Source organism: Bombina bombina, chromosome 3 (genome assembly GCF_027579735.1).
Source record: "Bombina bombina isolate aBomBom1 chromosome 3, aBomBom1.pri, whole genome shotgun sequence".
NCBI lineage: Eukaryota > Metazoa > Chordata > Amphibia > Anura > Bombinatoridae > Bombina > Bombina bombina.
The window spans coordinates 527875895-527894073 of record NC_069501.1 but is presented as its reverse complement, the minus strand read 5'-3'; the positions used below and the strand labels follow the sequence as shown (position 1 = coordinate 527894073).

The following is an 18179-nucleotide window of genomic DNA, read 5'->3' as shown; positions in this document are numbered from 1 at the left end:
AATGCAAAATGCCAGGGCTGGTGCACAGGATAAACACACTTTAAAAAAATCAACTGACCCTTGGTTTATTGTGCACATTACAGGCTTGGTCAGGAAAGTTTCTAAATGAAGCCCCAGTCTAGACAACCTGCACTTTTCTTGTATAAATTAATTATATATATATATATATATATATATATATATATATATAATATATATACACATACAAAATACTGTTCTAACTGGAATCTCATCATACTGGGCAAATACTGTCTGGAGTGTTTTGTTATAGATCATGGACTGTGTTTTATGTGGCAAAATTAGCAGCTGCTGTAAAAAAAATAAAATCAAAATTCTATAAAGTTTTACGCTGTAACTATAGGTTCATACATGTGAATCGGGAGCGCATGGGGGGCGCTTTACCCTGGGCTGTAAATCCAACCCTGACTTTAGTAGTTGTACATATTTTACAAATCCTTTTTTCTATGTATGCATTTCAAAAATTAAAATTAATAAAGGCTTTATAAACGATCTCTCATTTAAGAGACATGGAACCCAATTTTATTTATTTCATGATTCAGGGAGAGCATACAATTTTAAAGAAAGTCCCAATTTACTACTATTTTCTCATTTGTTTAGTTCTCTTGGTATCCTTTGTTGAAAATCATACCTAGGTAGGCTGAGAAGCTGCAGATTGGTGGCTGCACAAAAATGCCTCATGCTATTGGCTCACCCATGTACATAGCTGTTTCATTAACAAACGGTATCAAGAGAATGAAGCAACTAAGATAACAGAATCATGAAAGAAAAATTAGGGTTTCATATTCCTTTAAGAGAAAAAATACACAAACAAACAAACACAAAGCAGCAACAGTGTTATTCCTTCTCCAACATTAATATCTATAATGATAAATGTTATAATAAAACGCTCCAAATGCATTCAAAAAATAAAAGCTCACATAATGTTGGTCAATAATCGCCATTTGATCTTTCAGTAAATATTGCAGACATTTCCTCAGAACATAGAATATACTCACCACCACTTGGCCATTCACTTGTATTATCTCATCTCCAGGAAAGATACCACCATAACCAGCTGCCGGAGACTACGTTTAATAAACAGGAAGATATTACAGATCAGCAAAAGTGAACATTTCCGTTTTAAATGTATTGATTGTGAACTAAGTAAGGGATTGAACAATATCTGATTTTCAATTAACAAAAATGAACCAACTTCAAAAAACAAAGCAATAAGCTCTAGAAAAACGTAGGCGCCAATCTTCTCCTGTCACAGCTGTTGATTAATATAAGATATTTTTTTGTCGGAATTTTGGTATTGTGCCATCTATTTAAAATTTCAAATGAATTTCTTTTTAAAGGGTTGGAAAGGTCAAAATTGAAATGTTCATGGGTGCATTTTAATCTTAAAATTAAAGATTTTTTTTTAATATACTTCCATTAGCAAGGATATCAAGATAACTGTTAATAGAAGTACATTCAAAAGTTGTTTAACCCCTTAATGACCAAGGTGATTGTATACTCAGTAACGGTCATTTTTGATAGTTACTCTACTATTGCTGGCTAGCCTCACATGCAGGCTTCCAGCAGCAGCATGAGATACACGCTGATTGCAACGTGTATCAAATGAATGGAGACACCCCTTGTCCCTGTGATCGCTAGCCTGGAGTGTCCTCCATTACGCTATTTCTGCACTGCTTCACTCCTGAGGCATGCAAAAATAGCGAGGTTGCGTTGACACAAAGAGTAGGGCGCTGGTTCTTAAAAGCTATACGACCAGTGCTGTACCCTGTACACCGCTGGTCCTTAAGGGGTTAAACTTCTATGCTCTATTCAGTACATTTCATTTAAGTTTAATTTTAACTTTACTGTCTATGTTTTTTTTAAAATACAAAAAATATTTTTTTAAGATTGTACAAAATCCTAGATGAATATACTCAGTTTATAGCCATTGTCTCCCAACTCTCACTGCTTTAACATGAGAGATGCTAGTGATTTTATCTGCTAGTGTTTCTATACTCAAGGAAAAGTGGAATAAGGACTATAAGCAACATTGCCAAGACCCATTTTTATTTTAAATAAGCCATAATGACTGGTAACTATCCACTTGCACATGGTCAAATGGATGACCGTATAACAAAATCAATACAAGCTATTAACTTTTCAAGCCCTGCAATCAAGTGTGAATAATTAAAAAAAATTGCAAAAGAAAGAAGTATAGTTAGATTAATGCTATTCTGATGAAGGGCATATCCATGAAACACATTGTAAACTGCTATACAAGTTTGGCAAGGCAAGTTTCATATGTTAATTTTCTGACAGTGTGTATTTGCTTTTATTGTATTTACGTCTTATGTTTAGGCATTCCATATAGTGAGCACTTACATGCACCAAACATTCTGAAACACATTTTGTGCAACTTGAACATTCTGTGCAACTGATAAATACACAGACTCTTAAGGAGCTTTGTTTGTGGATTGTCTTTTTTATATTATTAAATATCTGTACAACACCATTTGTTGAATATATATGCACATTTTTAATAAACATATTTTCTATATAAAGTCATGTATTTGACTGTGAAATATGGGTACAAAATGGCCTGTAAGCGTTTGTAATAAAGGATAGTCAATGTGCCAGGTTTGGAGCTTTATTGGACTTAAATTACTCAAGAGCATTGTCAACTTTTATTGCCTGATATAAATATTTATATCAAAGAGTAATTAAACATTGATTACTTATTTGTGATTTCCTAAATGATATTAGAACAAACCAAGCTATGTTCCATTCTATGTGCAGTAATAATACTTCTGTACTACAAAATAGTCTGTTTATTAATGACAAAAGACAAACAACATACAGCATATTAAATCCTGAGGGACTACTAAATCCTGAGGGTGCCATGTATTAAGCAGCAGAGGCTGCTCAGAGTTAAATGTCTCTTATTGTAGGATGACTGACAGGCCCTTCCCTCACATAAGAACAGGGGGCAGCATTGCACAAGAATTTCCTAGTGCAACAATAAATGTGGGCAGCAGATTAAAAATATGCACTGCCCACTTGCCACAAAGATAGACGAAGAGGTTCCCTAGTATGTCATTTTGTCTGCCCATCGGATGATAAATAAGGCTCTATGAATGATGGTGAGAGTGAGTCAGTATATGTGGTAAAGTGTAACCAGTGATATATAAGAGATGAGTGCAGGCCTCAATTGAAAGTACACAACTTACCTCATCAAGTATGCCATTTATATAGTGATGGCCTGAACAAGTGCTTTTGATTTCAATGCCCTGTAGAAAACAGTTGAACATCATAAATTGTCATAAGCCCTTAAATCCTTAACTTTTACCCCATCCAAAAACAAATCAAATAAATAATAATCATTATAATACTTTATCTGGTCTCTCACTTTCTAACCATCTGCCCCACCCTCTTGTTCATTTTAATAGAATAGACAAAAAAAAAATTCTTACTGGAATCCGTTGTAAATTGTCATTTGGTATTCTCCCTCACAGAAAAGCTAAACAAACACAGTACATTATCATAATTTGTCTTTTACCAGATTTAATAAAGGGATGTGGAAGACAAAATTCAGAGACATCGTAAAATTAAAAAAAAAAAACTTTCCAAAGTAATTCTTTTATCAAATACACATCTTTCTCTTTGTATCATTTGTTTAATCTTGGTTCCTTTCAATGAAAACATACTGAGGCAGGTTCAAGAATGTGTGTGTGTCTTGAGCACTTAAAGGGACATAAATCCTCATTTTTTTTTCTTTTATGATTCCGATGGAACATACAATTTTAAGCAACTGTCCTTGTTTTCTTGTTATCCTTTGTTGAAAAGCAGGAAGGTAAGCTCAGGAGTGTGCACGTGTCTCCACCACTAAATGGCAGCAGTTTTTCAAAAATGTTATATATTAATTAGCAAGAGCACTAGGTGGCAACACTATTTCCTGTCATGTTGAGCTTCAGAAATGTGCACACTACCTATCCAGATATCTCTTCAACAAAAAATAACAAAGCAAATTTGAGAACAGGAGTAAATTGGAAACTTTTTTAAAAATTGTATTATCTATCTGAAAATTGAAAGAAAAAAAATTGGGTTTCATGTCGCTTTAACCCCTTAAGGACGCATGTCGTACAGGGTACGTCACACACAACCTGGTCTTTAAAGACCAGCGAAGTACCCTGTACGACATTAGGGGTTTAAAGTGGCTGGAAGCGATCCTGCTCGTTTCCAGCCGCTTTCCGGTTATTGCAGTGATGCCTCGATATCGAGGCATCCTGCAATAACACCCCTTGGCCATCCGATGCAGAGAGAGCCACTCTGTGGCCCTCTCTGCACCGGACATCGATGGCCGGTATCGGTGGGTGGGAGCTTACATGGGAGGCGGGTGGGTGGCCATCAATGGGCCCTATGACGTTGAGGGGGGCGGGATCGTCGGGGGCTTGCATCGAGGCGCGCGTGTGCACGGGGTGGAAGCGGGTGAGCACGGCTACACTACAGAATTTTTTTTTAAAAAAGTGGGATAGAGTGGGGTAACATTTAATTTTAAAAAAGCTGGGAGGGGGTGGGGGGTTGGTCTTTGGCTGGGGGGAAGCTACACTACAGAAAAAAATAATAAAAAGCAGTTTTTTTTAGTAAACTGGGTACTGGCAGACAGCTGCCAGTACCCAAGATGGCTCCCAATAAGGTAGAGGGGGAGGGTTTAGAGAGCTGTTCGGGCGGGGGGATCAGGGAGGTTGGGGGCTAAGGGGGGATCCTACACATCAGCATATATAAATATGCTAAAAAATACCTTTTATTTTAGTACTGGCAGACTTTCTGCCAATACTTAAGATGGCGGGGACAATTGTGGGGTGGGGGAAGGAAGAGAGCTGTTTGGGAGGGATCAGGGGGTGTGGTGTGTCAGGTGGGAGGCTCATCTCTACATTAAAGCTAAAATTAACCCTGCAAGCTCCCTACAAGCTACCTAATTAACCCCTTCACTGCTAGACATAATTCACGTGTGATGCGCAGAGGTATTTAGCGGCCTTCTAATTACCAAAAAGCAACTACAAACCCATATATGTCTGCTATTTCTGAACAAAGGGGATACCAGAGAAGCATTTATAACCATTTGTGCCATAATTGCACAAGCTGTTTGTAATTAATTTCAGTGAGAAACCAAAAGTTTGTGAAAAAAAATTCTGAAAAAGTGAAAGTTTTTTTTTATTTGATCGCATTTGGCGGGGAAATGGTGGCATGAAATATACCAAAATGGGCCTAGATCAATACTTGGGGTTGTCTACTATACTACACTAAAGCTAAAATTAACCCTAGAAGCTCCCTAATTAACCCCTTCACTGCTGGGCATAATACACGTGTGGTGCGCAGTGGAATTTAGCGGCCTTCTAATTACCAAAAAGCAACGCCAAAGCCATATATGTCTGCTATTTCTGAACAAAGGCGATCCCAGAGAAGCGTTTACAACCATTTATGCCATAATTGCACAAGTTGTTTGCAAATAATTTCAGTGAGAAACCTAAAGTTTGTGAAAAAATTTGTGAAAAAGTGAACATAGTCAAGTAGTGGGGTGATGAAGAAAGGAGTAAAAAGCATCAACAAAAAAATTTGGAATAATTGTGCTTTATACAAAAAAATCCTAACCACCATAAAAAGGGTGGGCCTCATGGACTCTTGCCAATATGAAAGAAATGAATTTCTTTCATATTGGAACCTTCATTCGTCGGGAGTCGCCGGAAGAAGAGGATGGATCCGCGTCGGCTGCTTCAAGATGGTCCCGCTCCGCGCCGGATGGATGAAGATAGAAAACGCCGCCTGGATGAAGATTTCTGCCGGTCCGGATGTCCTCTTCTTGCTGGATAGGATGAAGACTTCGGAGCCTCTTCTGGACCTCTTCTTGCCGGATAGGATGAAGACTTCGGACCCTCTTCAGGACGGATCGGTGATACCCGGCGTGGTGAAGATAAGGTAGGGAAATCTTCAGGGGCTTAGTGTTAGGTTAATTTAAGGGGGGTTTGGGTTAGATTAGGGGTATGTGGGTGGTGGGTTGTAATGTTGAGGGGGGGGTATTGTATGTTTTTTTAAAATGCAAAAAAACATAATTTATGTAAGAACTTACCTGATAAATTAATTTCTTTCATATTAGCAAGAGTCCATGAGCTAGTGACGTATGGGATATACATTCCTACCAGGAGGGGCAAAGTTTCCCAAACCTCAAAATGCTATAAATACACCCCTCACCACACCCACAAATCAGTTTAACGAATAGCCAAGAAGTGGAGTGATAAGAAAAAAGTGCGAAAGCATAAAAATCAAGGAATTTGAATAATTGTGCTTTATACAAAAAAATCATAACCGCCACAAAAAAGGGTGGGCCTCATGGACTCTTTCTAATATGAAAGAAATGAATTTATCAGGTAAGTTCTTACATAAATTATGTTTTCTTTCATGTAATTGGCAAGAGTCCATGAGCTAGTGACGTATGGGATATCAAATACCCAAGATGTGGAACTCCACGCAAGAGTAACTAGAAAGGGAGGGATAAAAAATAAACAACAGCCAAAATGTTGAAAAAAATAATCCACAACCCAAATATAAGTTATTCTCATAAAGAAAAGAAAAACTTAAAATAGCAGCAGAATACTCAAACTGAAACAGCTGCCTGAAGAACTTTTCTACCAAAAACTGCTTCAGAAGAAGCAAATACATCAAAACGGTAGAATTTAGTAAATGTATGCAAAGAGGACCAAGTCGCTGCTTTGCAAATCTGATCAACTGACGCTTCATTCTTAAAAGCCCACAAAGTGGAGACTGATCTAGTAGAATGAGCTGTAATTCTCTGAGGCGGGGCTTGACCTGACTCCAAATAAGCTTGATGAATCAAAAGCTTTAACCAAGAGGCCAATGAAATAGCAGAGGCCTTCTGACCTTTCCTAGGACCAGAAAATATAACAAATAGACTAGAAGTCTTCCTGAAATCTTTAGTAGCTTCAACATAATATTTCAAAGCTCTTACCACATCCAAAGAATTTAAGGATCTTTCCAAAGGATTCTTAGGATTAGGAAAACCGCCTTATCCTGATGAAAAATCAGAAAAGGAGATTCACAAGAAAGAGCAGATAGCTCAGAAACTCTTCTAGCAGAAGAGATGGCCAAAAGGAACAACACTTTCTATAGGCTCAAACGGAGGAGCCTGTAACGCCTTCAACACCAAATTAAGACTCCAAGGAGGAGAAATTGATTTAATGACGGGCTTAATACGAACTAAAGCCTGTACAAAACAGTGAATATCAGGAAGTGAAGCAATCTTTCTGTGAAATAAAACTGAAAGAGCAGAGATTTGTCCCTTCAAGGAACTTGCAGACAAACCCTTATCCAAACCATCCTGAAGAAATTATAAAATTCTAGGAATTCTAAAAGAATGCCAAGAGAAATTATGAGAAGAACACCATGAAATGTAAATCTTCCAAACTCGATAATAAATCTTCCTAGAGACAGATTTACAAGCTAACATAGTATTAATTACTGAGTCAGAGAAACCTCTATGACTTAACACTAAGCGTTCAATTTCCATACCTTCAAATTTAATGATTTGAGATCCTGATGGAAAAATGGACCTTGAGATAGAAGGTCCGGCCTTAACGGAAGTGGCCAAGGTTGACAACTGGACATCCGAACAAGATCTGCATACCAAAACCTGTGGGCCCATGCTGGAGCCACCAGCAAAACAAACAATTGTTCCATGATGATCTTGGAGATCACTCTCGGAAGAAGAACTAGAGGCGGGAAGATTTAAGCAGGTTGATAACACCAAGGAAGTGTCAGGGCATCCATTGCTTCCGCCTGAGAATCCCTGGACCTGGACAGGTATCGGGGAAGTTTCTTGTTTAGATGAGAAGCCATCAGATCTATTTCTGGAAGACCCCACATCTGAACAATCTGAAAAAACATCCGGATGAAGAGACCACTCCCCTGGATGTAAAGTCTGACGGCTGAGATAATCCGCCTCCGAATTGTCTACACCTGGGATATGAACCGCAGAAATTAGACAAGAGCTGGATTCCGCCCAAACAAGTATCCAAGATACTTCTTTCATAGCTAGGGGACTGTGAGTCCCACCCTGATGATTGACATATGCCACTGTTGTGATATTGTCTGTCTGAAAACAAATGAACGGTTCTCTCTTCAACAGAGGCCAAAACTGAAGAGCTCTGAGAATTGCACGGAGTTCTAAAATATTGATTGGTAATCTCGCCTCTTGAGATTTCCAAACTCCTTGTGCTGTCAGAGATCCCCAGACAGCTCCCCAACCTGAAAGACTCACATCTGTTGTGATCACAGTCCAGGTTGGACGAACAAAAGAGGCCCCTTGAACTAAACGCTGGTGATTTAACCACCACGTCAGAGAGTGTCGAACAATGAGCAAAAGGAATCGCGTCCGATGCTGCAGTCATGAGGCCTAAAACTTCCATGCACATAGCCACTGAAGGGAATGAATGAGACTGAAGGTGCCGATATGCTGCAACCAATTTCAAATGTCTCTTGTCTGTTAGAGACAGAGTCATGGACACTGAATCTATCTGGAAACCTAAAAAGTTGACCCTCCAACCATGTTTTCGAAGAAACAACACAAGTTGATTTGTGTGAGATTCTGCAGAATGTAAAGACTGAGCTAGTACCAAGATATTGTCCAAATAAGGAAACACCACAATACCCTGTTCTCTGATTACAGAGAGTAGGGCACCCAGAACCTTTGAAAAGATTCTTGGAGCTGTTGCTAAGCCAAATGGAAGAGCAACAAATTGGTAATGCTTGTCTAGAAAAGAGAATCTCAGGAACTGATAATGTTCTGGATGAATCGGAATATGAAGGTATGCATCCTGGAAGTCTATTGTGGACATATAATGTCCTTGCTGAACAAAAGGCAGAATAGTCCTTGTAGTCACCATTTTGAAAGTTGGTACTCTTACATAACGATTCAAAATATTCAGATCCAGAACTGGTCCGAATAAATTTTCTTTCTTCGGGACAATGAATAGATTTGAATAAAACCCCAGGCCTTGTTCCTGAAAGGGAACCGGCATGATAACCCCTGAAACCTCCAGATCTGAAACACACTTCAGAAAAGCCTGAACTTTTACTGGATTCACTGGGATGCGTGAGAGAAAAAATCTTACTCTGAATCCTATTCGGAACCCCTGAGAGACAATGCTCTGAATCCATTGATTTTGGACAGAATTTGCCTAAACATCCTTGAAAAACCTTAATCTGCCCCCTACCAGCTGAACTGGAATGAGGGCCGCACCTTCATGCGGACTTAGGGTCTGACTTTGGTTTCTTAAAAGGCTTGGATTTATTCCAATTTGAGGAAGGCTTCCAATTGGAAACAGATTCCTTGGGGGAAGGATTAGTTTTTTGTTCCTTATTTTGACGAAAGGAACAAAAACGATCAGAAGCCTTAGATTTACCCTTACGTTTTTTATCCTGAGGCAAAAAACTCCTTTCCCCCCAGTAACAGTTGAAATAATAGAATCCAACTGAGAACCAAATAAATTATTACCTTGGAAAGAAAGAGATAGCAAACTAGACCTAGATGTCATATCAGCATTCCAAGATTTAAGCCACAAAGCTCTTCTAGCTAAAATAGCTAAAGACATGGATCTAACATAGCATCACAAATAAAATGATTAGCATGTTGCAGTAAGCGAACAATGCTAGATATGTCAGAATCCAATTCTTGTTGCGCTAAATTCTCAAACCAAAAAGTTGAAGCAGCTGCAACATCAGCCAAAGTAAATGCAGGCCTAGGAAGATTACCTGAATATAAATAGGCTTTCCTTAGATAAGATTCAAGCTTCCTATCTAAAGGATCTTTAAAGGAAGTATTATCTTCCATAGGAATAGTGATACAATTTTTTAAACCTTGCAGAAGGATTAAAAGGAGTACCTGGCTTATTCCATTCCTTAGAAATCATGTCAGAAATAGCATCAGGAATAGGAAAAACCTCTGGAGTAACCACAGTAGGTTTAAAAACAGCATTTAAACGTTTACTGGTTTTTATATCAAGAGGACTAGCTTCCTCAATATCCAAAGTAATTAACACGTCTTTTAACAAAGAACGCATATACTCTATTTTAAATAAGTAGATTTGGCAGTATCAATGTCTGAGGAAGGATCTTCTGAATCAGATAGATCCTCATCAGAGGTAGATAATTCATTATGCTGTTGGTCATTTGAAATTTCATCAACTTTATGTGAAGTTTTAAAAGACCTTTTACGCTTATTACAAGGTGGAAATGCAGACAAAGCCTTCTGAATAGAATCAGTAACAAATTCTTTAAAATTCACAGGTATATCATGTACATTAGAAGTTGAAGGAACTGCAACCGGCAATGTACTATTACAGATGGACACTCTATCTGCATGTAAAAGTTTATCATGACAACTAATACAAATGACATTAGGAGATATAATCTCCACAATTTTACAACAAATGCACTTAGCTTTGGTAGAACCGATGTCAGGCAGCAAAGTTCCAGCAGATACTTCTGAGGCAGGATCAGATTGAGACATCTTGCAAAATGTAAAAGAAAAAACAACATATAAAGCAAAATTATCAATTTCCTTATATGACAGTTTCAGGAATGGGAAAAAAATGCAAATAGCATAGCCCTCTGACATAGAAAAAGGCAAGAGGAAAAAGCAATGGGGCAATAAATAATGAAAAAAGTTTGGCGCCAAGTATGACGCACAACGTAACTGAAATTTTTTTTGGCACCAACCATGTCCGGAAATGACACACTTGCGTCACTAACGACGCAACCCTGTGTGAACCCCTGCGTCAAGTACGACGCCGGAAATGACAAACTTGTGTCAACGGACGTGCCCTTTGCGCCAAAAAATTCTCACGCCAAGAATGACGCAATAAAGTGTAGCATTTAGCGCACCCGCAAGCCTAAGACAGCCCGCAATTTGAACAAGTAGTCAATTGAAAAAAAGACTAAACCCCAGGTAAGAATAATATTTCTCAATATTAACTTCCCAAATATGAAGCTGACAATCTGCAAAAGGAAATACATGAACCTGACTCATGGCAAATATAAGTACAATACATATATTTAAAACTTTATATAAATGCATAAAATGCCAAACCATAGCTGAGGTGTCTTTAAGAAATAAAAGCATACTTACCAAAAGACACCCATCCACATATAGCAGATAGCCAAACCAGTACTGAAACAGTTATCAGTAGAGGTAATGGTATATGAGAGTATATCGTCGATCTGAAAAGGGAGGTATGAGATGAATCTCTACGACCAATAACAGAGAACCTATGAAATAGGTAATACTCTCTACGTCCCTCTGACATTCGCTGTACTCTGAGAGGAATCGGGCTTCAAAATGCTGAGAAGCGCATGTCAACGTAGAAATCTTAGCACAAACTTACTTCACCACCTCCATAGGAGGCAAAGTTTGTAAAACTGAATTGTGGGTGTGGTGGGGGGTGTATTTATAGGCATTTTGAGGTTTGGGAAACTTTGCCCCGCCTAGTAGGATTGTATATCCCATACGTCACTAGCTCATGGACTCTTGCTAATTACATGAAAGAAATGGCCTTGTCCTTAAGGGGTTAATGGTGGAGTGTATATAACATTCAAGGCACGGGGCCCCATTTATCAATCCTTCAAAAGCAAAAAAAGTCTCCAAATACACAAATAATTTACAATCCAAAGTTACTGTGCGTCAACCTATTAAAAAATGTACCCACGTCCAATATAACATATGCTACAGCCAAGAACAGTTGATGAGAATCAATAAGATCATTACTCGCTCAGTGATGTTGCTGTACGACTGCAGATTCAACAGATTTAATATCTTCAAATGACACATTCACATTACGAACATCAAAGAAACAATCAGTGGAGAAACAAATCTTGCAGAGTTAACAATAGACTGTCTAGAGGTATTCAAGAGCCACCCACAGCTTAGTTGTTCAGTTTTGTGAGCACTTACATTGCTGTTTTGTGTATATGAAACTTATACTCCTGGAAAGATAAACAACTTTATGACTCTGGTGTTGCTCAGCATACTAAAAAAGCACAGAAAAGGGATATTGGAAAACGTGCAGGCTACAAACAATGGTAGCATCAGCAAGAAAGCATTTATAGGGGCAATAAACACTTTCAGACAGTAATTAATAATGTTTAATTATATGTAGTATCACAACTTTGCAATATACCTTCATTATTTATTTTGCCCCTTTTTACTTAATTTAATTCTGAAAATAGTTGGCTTTCCATTCCTTTTAAAAGTGCAGGCTCCAGACTGGCTGCACCCTCTAGTGACCCATTTAGAACTGTCCCTAATTAGCCTCAGCAAATAATGAAACTTAGGTTACAACATGGCAGCCCCCATTGCTATATTGTCACTAAAATGTTACATTTATCTTTTTAATATCTAAACAACTAACAAAAATACATCTGCAAATAATATTCAGGCTAATCTTTGTTCGAAATACATCATTAGTTCTAGCATTTATGAAGTGTTTAATGTCCCTTTATAGTCTTTCTAGACACAACCATTTTTGGGGCAGAATTTTCTGACGTCAAATAGGATTTAAAATGATTTATTCGTATGAAGTAATAAGCTCAGTTTTTCACTGCAATTAAGTTCAATCTAATGCTTTCAATGTACTCTTGCAAATTATATGGTTTTTATAATGTTGTTTTGAAAAAAACTTTTATAATCCTTTAATAAAAAGAATAAAATGTAAAAAAATATATATTTTTTTTTAAAATGTATTTTGTATATTTGAAACCTGTAAATGCTCCAGAGTTCTCAAGAGATCACCATTGTCAATGTCCAACTTGATTGAATCTGGCTACATTTTGATAACTTCAGGTGTCGACGTGCTAATTGCTCAAAACAAGATACAGCTGAAAAATTTACATCACGGTATGTCAACCAATGAAAGGTTTGATAAATGTGACCCATGGGCACATTCCTGAGCCTACCCCAATTTGCTCTCACAGAAAGGAGCTGAATTTAACAAAGAATAGGAGAAAGAGGTCAGTTTGATTTTGACTTACATGTCTCTTTATGCCTTTGAAACCATCACTATGGTCTCCATCATTCAATTGTTATCATCAGTAATAAAGGGTTTGTCTATTACCTGGCACTTTATCATAACATGTTAAACACTTTTGCATAGTTCTCTGAAAAGTATTTTAGCAAGAAAATGGGTCATTTTTCTGCTGATAAGCAACATAAGCCATCCTTGAGAAGTGCCATCTAAACACCCTACTCTCAACTCTTTACTATTGCCTCACTTGTCTAAATTCTTTATTTTCCCTCTCTTACCAGAGTGTAGTGTGGGGGCTCAAGTTGTATCTGCAGAGGCTCAAGTGTTGCTGTTTGACTCAAGAGTTTTTCAGGACTGCAACTCAGAATATTCTCACAGATGCCACAAATATTCAAACACTGTAAAAAAAAAAAGACTAATTTACAAAAACAAAAACAAAAAAATCAGCTAAAATGGGAAAACAGTCAATGTTTTTCTCTTTCGTGTAATAACAGGATACCCCAATTTTAATGAAACAAAATCACAAGCTTTATCATTCCTTAGTGGAATTGGTACATAAAGCATTATCTTATTTTAGTCATTAGAAAATGTATTTGTTTATGATGTTGAGACGTTTGGTATTTCAACATTGTTTTCCAATGTATAGGAGCACTATACCTACTTTTCGATATGTTTAAGAGACAATAAATTGATTCAGTTACATTTTATTTTTACTTTTTACAATGATTTCTATCATCCAATTTAATAATAGCAAACATTGTAATGAAGTTTGATATAAATGTAGTATTCTGTGTGTACTGTAAATATGCTTGATTCTAGATCCATTAGTTTCTTTTAAAGATTGAGACCCATCCTAGAACTGCATTACATTACAGGAGGAGCGTAACTATACGTATTTAATCATTCAGTAGAAGCGAGAAGCTAAAACAAGGAAATTACATAAGGCATTGCCCTGTAATTCCCTTTATTGGGGGAGCGTAAGATACAAACAAACATGGCGTAACATTTATCAGCTAGAACAAATGCAAATAGAGCAACATATTCCATGGACAAATAGGAAATTACAATTAGATGATGCTTTCTAACTCATGGACCTCAGTCAAGATCTCAGGTCTTAAGGAGAAAGTTATGACTATAATCAGTTTGAGGTGATAAATTACCCAGCACTTCATGATGCAAAGAACAGACCATGACAACATTACATTAACGTATTTTTGATACCAAAAGAAAAACATATCACCATAAAAATAAATTAAAAACAAAATTTGTCATGCAAAGTATGAACTGCAATATGTTTAGCTACATTGTTTATTACTATGTCCCTTTAACAAAAGTTGACATTCTGGACTGTTGGGGAACTGAGGAGGACAGATTTGTTCACTGTTAAATTGAAATATAAATACAAATACATGACATTATGTATCATCACAGGTTATCATGGTTATAAGAGGACACAACATATAATTATACAGCATTATAGACACACAGTTTGGTATTAAGTTAATTGCCTTGTTTTTTTCCCCTCCCCTTACTTAGAGCAGAAACTCACAATAGATAAAATCCTTTCTTCAATCTTGGGGTCCGACCAGTCCTGCAAAGTAAAAAGATGCAAAAAGTGTAAGATCAGTGGTGTCTTAAGAATGTTTCTTAAAGTTCCAAGAGAGTTAGGTTTAAACACTAAACTAAAAATATAAAGTCAGTTGAATGTTGTCACAAGGGATCATATTCACACTTTCAAGTAGGAATCCTGGATAGGAACATCTAAAAATGAGGAGGAAGAGATGCACTCACTGTTCTTCAATAATATGTTCAATCTATGAGAGATGATCGGGGGTCTTTAATCAAAGAAATGGAACATTTCACAACCTCAATAAATTGCTTTGACTCCTTTCACCCTGAACGTGTTGCTCAACTGACTTTGTGCAATTGGAAACTAGGTTATAAAAAGAAACAGCTATACCATTACAGACTACCAAAAGTTGTTTGCAATTTCTGAGGTCAAATGTCACAGTACCAATACATGCTTTAAAAAAGCAAACACACGACACACATTCTTTGCAGACTGAGAGTAAATAAATAGGAGCTAGTTGTTTTGGTTTTTTTTTTTTTTAAAACTGGATCATCAAGAATCAATGGGACACTAAACATCTCTTGCTTTTATCTAAAAAAAAAAAAAATTTTTGTCCCACACTCCCTAGATAGAGCAAAATGCAAAAACCATAACAGGTTTTCAAAATGTTTGCATTTTATTAACCGGTAATTTAAATTTGCAACATTTGCAGGTTACAGAATTTACGTATTGGCATCGCTAGGGACCGCAGGACTAGCACAATTTTTACACAAATGCTAGAGATATTACTTATTTATTTTAAACCAATGTATGTCTCACAATTTTACAACAGTGGTTAAAAAGGCATTCTTATTTTCTTTATTCAAACAATATACTGAAATCATTTACACGATAAAAAAAAATTGGGTTAAAGGAACAGTCAAGACAAAAATAAAAACTTACATGATTCAGATAGAACATGAACTTTTAAACAACTTTCCAATTTACTTCCATTAACAAAATGTGCACAGTCTTTTTATATTTAAAATTTTTGAGTCACCAGTTCCTACTGAGCATGTGCAAGAATTCACAGAATATATATACGTATATGCATTTGTGATTGGCTGATCCCTTTCACATGATACAGGAGTGGAAATAGACATAACTAAATTTTGTTAGAAAAAAAAAACCTGCTACTCATTTAAAGTTCAGACTAAGGGGTGGACATGATTCGATATAGCGAACCATGTCAGCCCGACATTGCTAAATGCCAACAGCATACTCTGTCTGCATTTAACATTGCACAAGCATTCCTTGTGAAATGCTTGTGCAATGCTGTCCCCCCTGCACATTTGCGCCCAATAGTCTGCTAGGAGGTGGTGTCAATCATCCTGATCGTCTAAAAGGTGGTGGACAAGTATTAAGATCGCTGCTTCTTAACTGCCGTTTCTGGCGATCCGGAAACTACAGGTGAATAAAGCAGCATTCGCTGCTTCTTAAATACGCCCCTAAGTGCTATTGCTTCGTCTTTTTATCATGTATTTGTTGATTATGCAAATCCACTGTTTTTATTGGTCCTTTAAATACATTCATATTTGTTTTATTTTTTATATTTTGATTGAGGTTTGAATCAAGGTATAGAAACATAGGGCAAGATTACATATGCGGTGGCGCCGTTTATTACAAGGTTTTGGTATCACATATATGGCGGCGCATATAAATGCAACGCGTATATTTCACCCGTTGCCTGCAATTTTTACTCCCATAAGCCAACACAGAACCGCATTGCAAATCGGTATTATATATTCAGCGCAAGGACTTACGCAGTGAAAATGGAGAAATTTTACTCAATTTTAACCTTGCCACACATAGGCAGGTGCAGCAAGCCTTGCGCTGAAAAATCTGAGCACCGTAACTTCCGTAACTGCATGAAAATATTAACTAACACCTAACGAATGCGCAATATCTATCTACCTGTCAACTGCCAACCCCACCACAATAAAGCTAATAAAACTATTAACCCCTAATCCACCATTAACCCACAACGCAATAAACCCAATAAAACTATTAACCCCTAATTCACCATTAACCCACAACGCAATAAACCTAATAAAACTATTAAATCCTAATCCGCCAAACCCCCACAACGCAATTATCCTTATAAATATTAACCCCTAATCTGCCAAACCCCCACAATACAAATAAATAAATATCTTACTAAACCCCCTAACCTAAACACCCCCTAAATTAACCCCAATTAAAAAATACTAAGTTAGAATTAAAATAAAAAAAAGTTAACATTACTTAAAAAATTAAATTAATCTAAGATTACAAAAAATGTAAAAGTCTAACATTACATAAAATAAACCAAATTATCAAAAATAAAATGTTTTAACCTAATCCCTATAAAAATAAAATAGTCCCCCAAAATAAAAACACCTCCAAAATAAAAACAACCCCTAATCTAATACTAAACTACCAATACCAACCTTAAAAGGGCCTTTTGTATGGCATTGCCCTAAATTAAACAGCTCTTTTAACTTAAAAAATACTAGGTCCCCCCTCTAACAGTAAAACCCACCACCCAACAAAACCCCAAAATGAAAAAACCTAACACTAAACAGTCCTAAACTACACATTGCTAAAGGGGCATTTTGTATGGGCATTGACCTTAAAAGGGCATTCCGCTCTTAAGATTGCCCAATAAATCCCTAATCTAAAAAAAAAAAAAAAAGCCTAAGTCTAACCCCCAATAGGTACTCACCATTCCTGAAGTCCAGCGGAGAAGGTCCTGTTCCAAGAGGCCAACATCTTCTTCCAAGTAGGGACCACTTCCTTCTTCATCCAGGACCAAGCCAGCACGGAGCGGAGATGAGCACGGAGCAGGACTGGCAACCGCAGAGCCATGGAGGATCCTCTTCGTATGATCGCCGCCGTACACTGAATAGTGAATTCAAGGTACGCGTTTAAATATGGTGTCCCTTGCATTCCTATTGACCGATTTGATTCTTCAAATTCAAATCAGCCAATGAGAGCTACTGAAATCCTATTGGCTGTTCAAATTTATAGAAGGAGCTCATCAGCAATGACCTTAAAGAAAAGGAATACACATTTTGCACTCAGAGACGTAATATTATGTGATAATGATCATAGCTCTGATGTCATAAAACTTAACTTTTATTCAAAGATATAATATAAAAACAAATGGTGTAATAAAAACATATGAATGGGAATTTTGAGGAAATCAAAAAGAGGGAAATTAATTACATTTCCAAAAATAATTGTGTACTTGCAGCACAGTGTTTTCTGTACATAGGGTACTTATGTAATTTGTGGGGGTTAAAGTTAAAACCCTTGTTCCACCCGGTGGCTAAAAAGTACGAGCTGATTCTGAAAAAAATCAGAGAGGGAAATAAAATTTCCGGAATTACGCCTAGATTTAGAGTTTTGCGTTAGCCGTTAAGGGGTCCTAACGCTGGTTTTGGCCGCCCGCTGGTATTTAGAGTTAGTTAGGAAAGGGTCTAACGCTCACTTTCCAGCCA

At 37.1% G+C, this 18179-nt stretch overlaps 1 protein-coding gene across 1 annotated transcript in view; it reads right to left on the bottom strand.

Annotated features, from left to right (window-relative positions):
- The window catches only part of CNKSR1 (connector enhancer of kinase suppressor of Ras 1), a 181270-nt gene that overhangs the window by 92760 nt on the left and 70331 nt on the right, over positions 1 to 18179 (bottom strand). Inside the window, exons 5-8 of the mRNA XM_053706965.1 lie at positions 14638 to 14679; positions 13367 to 13486; positions 3228 to 3287; positions 1017 to 1085 (exon numbers count right to left, since the gene is read on the bottom strand). Of these exons, the coding sequence (XP_053562940.1) occupies positions 1017 to 1085; positions 3228 to 3287; positions 13367 to 13486; positions 14638 to 14679 (291 nt within the window). The remainder of the gene's footprint in view (positions 1 to 1016; positions 1086 to 3227; positions 3288 to 13366; positions 13487 to 14637; positions 14680 to 18179) is intronic.